This window comes from Plutella xylostella, chromosome 14 (assembly GCF_932276165.1).
Source record: "Plutella xylostella chromosome 14, ilPluXylo3.1, whole genome shotgun sequence".
Lineage (NCBI taxonomy): Eukaryota > Metazoa > Arthropoda > Insecta > Lepidoptera > Plutellidae > Plutella > Plutella xylostella.
The window spans coordinates 6,392,623-6,401,002 of record NC_063994.1 but is presented as its reverse complement, the minus strand read 5'-3'; the positions used below and the strand labels follow the sequence as shown (position 1 = coordinate 6,401,002).

The 8,380-nt window shown below is 41.1% G+C and overlaps 2 protein-coding genes across 2 annotated transcripts; both read right to left on the bottom strand.

The window, feature by feature from the left end:
- Nucleotides 1-328: 328 nt before the first annotated feature.
- On the bottom strand, nt 329-1,063 carry LOC125489534. Its single transcript, XM_048625554.1, has one exon. It carries the CDS (start codon nt 1,061-1,063, stop codon nt 329-331), a length of 735 nt encoding a protein of 244 aa, XP_048481511.1.
- A 975-nt stretch (nt 1,064-2,038) lies between these two features.
- Nucleotides 2,039-8,156, bottom strand: LOC105384519 (fibroin light chain). Its single transcript, XM_011554783.3, has 7 exons — nt 8,004-8,156; nt 7,107-7,195; nt 6,490-6,682; nt 5,886-6,008; nt 3,665-3,756; nt 3,035-3,179; nt 2,039-2,660 (listed from the first exon to the last, which is right to left on the bottom strand). The coding sequence occupies exons 1-7, from the start codon at nt 8,037-8,039 to the stop codon at nt 2,580-2,582; spliced, it is 759 nt and encodes a 252-aa protein (XP_011553085.1). The 5' UTR covers nt 8,040-8,156; the 3' UTR covers nt 2,039-2,579.
- Nucleotides 8,157-8,380: the final 224 nt, after the last annotated feature.

Below are 8,380 nucleotides of genomic sequence, written 5' to 3'. Positions count from 1 at the left end.
TAATATAATATATAGATAATAAAATAATGTGCGATGTATAGATTGAGTGGCTCAACAGCATAATAGATTGGGTTTGTATGTCGAGCATAATTACAGCTAGTAGCTTCACATCTTACTCCATGTTTTTCGTGGCAAATTATGAACAATTCAAATTGGTTAGACCAGATGACATAGCAGGCGTTCAATGGTTTTTGGTTAGGAACAGAAGATAAAGTAACAATATTAAAATTACAAAGTTTAAAACGTATCATAAAAATTTGGAAAATAATAACAATTATTACATGTATTGCCATGAATGATGTACAATAATTATTGAGATGGCCCGTCTTTAGGGGCTGGCCCAACGAGAGAGTCGAGTTCGTGGTAGGTAATTACGGATCGCTTTTGGGTTTTTCTGTTCTTCTTTTCTAACATAGATAACTCCATTTCTAACCCAGTAGAATTTGTATCCGTAACTTTTGGCTCTGTTCCTAGTGTCCCGAAAAAGCTTTCGGTTGTGTTTTGTGAGCCTTTCATTGAAGTATACTGTACGTGGTTTTCCACTTAGTTCTACATCTTTAGTGGTTAAGTTTTTCCGCACTCGAGCAGCCTGTATCAGTTGGTTGCGCTTGGCGCTCCGCAGCAGGCGCACGACGACGGGGCGCGGCTCCGCGTCCGGCTGCGTCGGCCGCGGCCCGACGCGCGAGGCGCCGTCGATGTCGGAGACGGAGAGTTCGACGCCCAGTTTCTGCGCCGACAGTAGAGTGATGTGGACTAGGTTTTCGTTGCTCGTCTCAGTCAGCCCTGATATTTCTAGTTCATTACGGAGGTAGAATTGCTCTTGGTTGTTAAGTTGGTCCTGCAGCATAGTTATCGTGCCGTTCAACTCAAGCATCTCACTGTCCTGCTTTTTAACTAAGGTAGCGCAGTTGTTTAGTTCTCCGCATTTTGTTTCCAGGTCTAATATTCTCTTTTCCCACGAAGCGACAGACTTCGTAAGGGTCGCCAGCTGATCCGAGACTGAGGTTTTAAAATTATCAAACTTGTCGTTTAGTAGGGCGAAGTGTTTATCCATGTACGCCATTATTCCCGCTGTATCAATTTTACCTGAAGAGGCCTCTTCATTGGAGTTGGGTGATTTGGAGATGCTTGTGGTTGCTTTAGGCTGTTTGCAGGATGCGCATTTCCATTTGGATTTATTTATGGCTCGCATCTTTTTGTACTCCGGCTCAGTTAGGTCAACGCAAAAGAAGTGTAAGATTACGAGACATGATGCGCATTTCAGAAATTGTTCTGGTGTACACACCTTTGAACACTTAGCACACTCCATTTTCGTCTATTTAAAAACCCGTGGTGCCCTCTATTGCAGAAAAAATGAATCTTGAAGCGGTCGATGACAGAAAGCTTATTAGCGCCCTCTTTTAGAATTTGACAGAACTACGACGTAGAAAGAAGTTTCCAGTTTGGCCACCAAGTATGGCTCTGGCTAGTATCGGGATATCGTTATAATTTAAATTTGAAAACAGACGCTGATAAAAGTATATTCTTAACTTGTATGACTTGTATCGCTTCGCCACAATGTTATAATGTTTTGAGTGAATTATGATATCACACTAATGAATGCAGATTATTTCACTTTCTACACAGTTCACTTTGTATTTATATTTTCCGTAAAAGTTAGTTTCATAAAAGTTTTGTATTTTCACTGTTTTGGTCAAAGTACTTACAGTTTTTGTTAGATAACACTTTCCGAGTGGAGTTGGATCACACTGATTACAATAACACTAAAATATTCTACTCATGAGCACTTTTAATAATATTTAAACATTTTTAAATCACGCGCGTAAATATTCGATGTTTACGTTGAGAGCGCCACCTACCGAGTCCATAATGGATCCACAAGCATTACTGGAGCAGTACGAATGGAACACCTTTAGTAGAGTGGTATAGTCGAGTTACTTAGAAGACAAGACACGCTACTAGGCCCGCATTCCTGCCCCGTAAATGTATTTTTTTAGATAAAACGTATATCGGGTTCAAAAAAAGAATAGACACAGTATGTAATGCAATACATATCTATAATTTTATACTTAAACTATCGTACTTAAATACAAATAAATCACAATGGTTGTAAAAATAATGACTAGACAATTATTTGTAATTGCCAGCTCTGCGTCAGCACCTGGATACTTGGGTGGTTTGAAGGTCCCAGGCTTTCCCGTGCCAATTTGCTAAATAGTCAATATTTTCATCAAAATATACATATGTACTTTTATTTTACTTTTACATACATATTTTATAAAACAGCCGAATAAGAAACTGGATACATCTTTGTTTAACAAGAACGCTCTCGGTAGCCAGAATGAAAAGCCGGTTCGTTAAGGGTCGAATAAAACGTATATTTACATAAAGATAATATTATTAAGATCTTTCATTTTGATGATCGAATGTTCTCGAATTATGAAATCAAATATACATAAATATGCATAATAGAGCGACCGTCATTTGGGATCTGGTCAGTACTAGACTATTGCCGTGGAGTTGGTGTGTATGATATATGTGTGATACTATAGGTATATCTAGGGTGTCCTAGGTCCAGTCTAGACTGCGGAGCGGATGGCGCGCTGGGCGGCGAGGCCGGCCTGGGCGGGGTTGGCACCGGAGGCGACGCTCCTCAGGAACTGAAATATAAAATTAAATTGGTCAGGTCCAGTCTAGCCGCTAGAAACACCTTTGGAATTTACTTAAGAATACTTACTACAATAAAGAAAATTTATGGATAAGGCACTTAAACGGATTTCTACTCCATACATTCATTTACATATTTAAAGACTCATGGACCTCACGGTAGGATTCCCGGATGAAAAGTAACCTAGGTATATCACATTCAAAGATCCAATCTATTTCTAGCTAGCCGTTTAGACTAGTAACGACGACCTCGGTTTTTGTAAGATCTTCCAAATGAATAACAAGGGAAATTCAACACCGCGATGTAGGATCCACCTAGCGCCATCTAGCGGATATCGCGCGAACTTCTTGCACCCTTTCTACATACGTTAGCCAGGGGTCCGAGGGCAGCCTCGTTGACGTAGGCGCTGGGGGCCAGTGACGCGGCGGTGAGGGCGGCGGCGGCGGAGTTGGAGCTGGCTGAGGTGGCTCCGTACAGACGCTTCACGGTGCAGTACTGCTCGTTCAGGAGTCTGCGGAAATGGGGGGTGGAGTTAGGATGACGTCATGAGTGGGGTGGAGGCGTTTTGTGTAAAAATTGGTGGAAAGTGGATGTCTGATTTGATTAAGCTCTAGGTGCCTGGTCAATACAGCGGGGGCAATTAGAATTCAGTAACGTATTTTGTAAACTATTTATATTGTGCCCTAAGTAATAATATATTAGTCAATGGTGCTCTATCTTTTGTCCAGTTCACTTCTGAAAGTGGAAGGCGAGTTGAAGTTATTACACATACAACCTAAGGACAAACATGATCGAAACACAAAAGTCAAGACTGGCTGTCCGCAGCACCATCCGCGATTGATTAGGCGAGACAGGCTGATGTTACACGCTCTTCTTGTTAAAGAACATACCTACCTTCCACCAGTGGACGATTATATTGGCTGTTGAAGAAATTCCGGTACAGTCAAAATCTTTATACTTAATCTATTTTGCTGGCTGTACATTAGCAGTTCTTACCCGATCTGGCTGGCGTTGCTGAGGATGGAGTCCCAGGCGGCCTCCAGGTTGAATCCACGGGCACCTCCTGCGCAGCTTCCGTTACGGCTGGCCTGCAATGAAAACACTCTTATAACAACCTAATAATAAGATCGAATTTAGATTGTGCAGTGAAACATGCACAACTGCACAAGCGTCACAGGATCGGAAGAATTGGTGTACAAATAAGGAGGCCTATACCCAACAGTGGGCGATAGAAAGCTGATGATGATGATGAGTGAAACATGCACAGCAGAAAAAGTTACTCGACCAAGTCAATTCGAACTATCAATACAATAAAATATTATCTTAAAACGTATCATAACAGTATTTTCTCAACACGTAGATACCTGATACTATCCAGTAACAATAACAAGGCTACGTTTAAATTCAACCAATGTTAAAGATCCGAGTTGAAAGAAGTTCAATAGCAATCAGTGTTCCACAGAAAGTTTCCTCCGAAAGTAAATTTTACACTCGGTATATTTTTCAGCGACCGAGTCCCGCGGCGAAATGTTCAATAGGAGCTGAATTTTTCACAACAAAGATCATTTTTCACCACAACTCAATTTGCTCTGGCGTTGCACAAAATACAGGCACCTATACGTTTCAGCAATCATTCTTCATAGTTCGTGCTCTGCGCTAAATATCATCAATAACAATTGAAAGTAAACATTGAACCAAAGAATTAAACGATACAGAGATTATACCTTGCGGCCTGAGTGACTATTTTCCGTGAGTGAATTAGGAATTAATTTTAGCACGTTTTATGTTCAAGAGGTTAGTGTACAACTGTACACGTTTACCAAATTATATGAGTTTTATAACTTATAGGTATATAAGTTTCCATCAGTGTCTATAAATATGACTGTGTGTTGGCACCTATGTAGCTGTAAATGAAATGGACTGATCGAAATTTGTTTTTTGAAAAGTTATTTTGAATCAACATTGCATTTTGATTTATTGGAGGTTGTAATTAGTTCAACTTATCAAATTATTAAACAACAGTCAAATAACTAAGTAGAACAGTATCGCATCTCTACAGCACATCTCTTGCAACAATAGCGAAGATCAAACAGGTACGTTTGGATGATGAATGATCGCTCCAAATATGATTAATGGTGACGATGCAGTCTATACGGATGTGAGCTGCGGTGGAGTGGATATCCCGGACTTAGTATTGGCTATTGTGACGACAATTGTAAGAATATAACTACTAGAGTTGTTTACAGAAGTACAGAGATTAAATTGTGCGAAAGAGCGGCATTTTCACACTTATTTATGCATAAATAATAACTAATATGCTTATTTTATGTAGGTATGACTGGGTTTATGCATGAAACGTAATGAGTATCACTTTTCAGCTTTTCAGTGATCAATCATAGAACATTTCGTGGTTAAAATTACACCCTATTACGTTTCGTTACATAATTACTACCCGACACATGTGTAGATTTAGGTCAATTATTGGAAATGCGGTTGCTACTAACGATCCCCAGTTATTAAACTAATCGAATTTCATACGGAACAATCTTGCACAATTTATGAATTGAATGCAAATTAATTCTCGGTTGAGAACTTCGGCAGCCAATAGGGACCGCCGGTGTCGGACTACAATGGGCGAGAATTACCGCCATTGTTTCAATGTTCAATAGTATTGTGTCGGAGCGCACAGATCACTATATTCGACTAAATTGAAGAGTAGTTGGAAAAAATGTGTCGGTTTTATGTAGTTTTATGTTATGGTATGTGGATAGTTTGTTACCGCAGCCACATACCGTAAATGTATGGTATCTTTTGTACAGGTACGCATTGATCTAACATTTACTTCACTCAGTATGAGGATGTCAGAAACTTTAGAAACACCAGAGATATATAGTGAAAGGATTAGCTCAGTTATTAGTCAGGGTATGCCTGGCGTACAGAAAAACATCGTAAAGAAACCTGCACATCTACATAGATTCTAGATGTGTACCTACATTAAGTACATTGTACTCATTCAAAAGCGGCGATATCGCCATATAGTTCCCGACCTATGACGTGTGTAGGTATTACAGTTGTGAACATAATTATTGTATGTATGTACGTATCCCGCGTACAAATATCTGTCTTTAAACAAATGCCTGCTGAGGCTGAGGATCGAACCCGCGACCTTCGGCGAAGCAGTCACGGTCACTAACCACTACATCATCGGTATACTCACGGCCAGACGAGCTGCGTTGGGATTCTGTGCGAACTTGACGATGGTGTCGATGTTGCGGGCAAGGCGGTTCGCGTACGCGCGCTGCGCCGCGCCGCTGTTGCCGCTGACGGCCTCGTTGATGATCTGCAGAATAACGACGGATGCTTAGAACACGCATACAGCATTGCCTGGGGTGAACCGCTGACGCCGTCATCATAGAATACGGACCAAGGCTCGCTGAGCTAAAAGGTGCACTAGTTTCAGCCGTTACAGCCATTCCCAAGAGAATGTTTTCGAATTAAACGGTTTATTATAGGTTTATATAAGTTAATGCTTTCAGATCGTAGCGAATAAAAATGAGTTGAATCATTAAAGTACATATTAAACTAAATAGGACCTACATGAGAACCCTGCGGCACTCCCTACGTTACACGGTTTCTTTAGCGCTGATGGATTATATTACATGCCCTGTAAAGCCAATTAAAAAATTATGATTTGAAATCATAATTTTTTATCATCATCAATCAAAAAATTTATGAAGCTTATCTGGCAGCGGGGTAAAGGCGAAATCGGGAAGCGCTTCGTGTCCAGTATATTCAGTTTACTCTAAGAACCGTATACTCACGTTAGTGTATTCGCATCCGTCGCTAGCGGGCCCGGTGAGCTCAGCCAGCAGGTTGATGGTCTGTCCCACGGCCAGCGCCTGGCTGTAGGAGTCGGGGGCTCCAGCGAGGTCTCCCAGCACGTTCACGGCGGTTAGTGTGTACACGTTCAGCTCTCCGCGGTCGATCAGGTCGAACGCTCCGTCGCTCACGTGTCTGGAAGATTAGATGGGAGTCAGACGGGTCACGACGAACGAACGAACGAGAATAGTCACGCAGGTTTCGAAGCTTCGGAAAAACAAATCTACTGGCTAACCACCAATTTATTTAGTTGTATTAAGCGTGCCGAATGGGTACATATTTTTGTTCGTTGCTTTAGAGAGTGAACCCCTTGGGAGGTTGTTTAAAGTCCGTGCTGTCCGCGCTTTCAACCTAACAGTCGACTGTAAAGGTTGAGGATTTTGGAGCCCAGAGATTTGATATATGATTCTTCTGTGATGTTATAATGATGTTGAGAAAGTTTAGACAAGTCTTTGGCAAGTAACTAGTGGTTGGACGATTAAGACCGCGGACAGAGTTGGGGCGCTTCTTGTGAGAGGCCTATGTCCTTGGATGATTACTGATAATGATTATGGTTTACCGGTTGACGAGTCGTCCATTGTCCTTGGAGGGGGCAACTTCGTTGAAGTTAGCCAGGGACAGTTGCACGGCGGGTGCGCCGAAGGCGCTCTGGAAGTAAAAAAGTGCATAATTACATAGTAAATAAGTATATATTATAGTCTGGTGCAAAGAAACCTGACAAAGGAGCATTGTCATCTGGAAGGATGAACTTACTCGAACATCTCACGATCAGAGATTGGATTGGAACAGATCTGGATATACCTACGTATAGTTATCACGAGGGTTCCTATAGTTGGGGCTGTTTACAGAAACTATTACTTGAAGCTTAAATACTTTCTAAGTAGGTACGATGTAAAAATTAAATTTGTTTCCCAATAGCAGTGATAAATAAAACAGCAGGCCCAAAACCGCACGCACAAATTTTCACGCGCGGTTTTCCGCATTACACAAACTAAAATTGAACTTTGGAAACCCCACTTCATGTAACAGATAATAGATTGTCGGGCACAAAGCTTGCAATCCCGGGGGAATCCCCTGTCAATACAGAAACAGTTTTCATAACTCAGTGCGGGGCTCAGCGTCAGTGTTGCCACTGTTACAATGCAATTTCCACGCTTCGGTAATCGAAATGTCCACTGAATTGTGCGCTTTATTGATTAGGTAATTCCGTCTGTTGTGAACGCGCGGCGGACTATTGTTTTTTTAATTATTGGCGTTTCAGCTGGTATAGATTTATTTTTCCAATAAAAGTTTTTCCAATAGTGTCACCCGCACTGTCCGCTTTCCGTCCGATTAGCTAATTTAATACTAGAATTAGTTAGAATTATGAACACTTTACAATCTCACAAAACTAATGCATTCTTAGATTAACATATAACATACACTTAGTAAGGATATAGAATAGAAAAAAACTTACTTGCGCGACGAGTAAAACCAACACTATAGGCAGCATTTTGGCAGGTCTGAGTATGACCAGTCGGTATATACTATACACGACCACCGCTAGCCCCCACCTGCATTTATACACAAACTAACAATACCCCGAAATTATGCGCAACTGAACAAATTTACAAGTCCGCTGAACAACTGAAAGTAAATAAAACGCGCGGAGAAGAAAAGATGTCTTAATTATTGTGTTTGTTGAATAAAAGGTTGGGCGTTACACAGGCTTTGTTTAAAATGGCGATGTTGATTGTTGTTCAATTGTTTACGTTTGCTTACATACCTACGTCATTGAATCAAGTTTCAAGGATTTCAGTTTTGTCTGGAGACGCTCATGCATTTTTGTGTGGT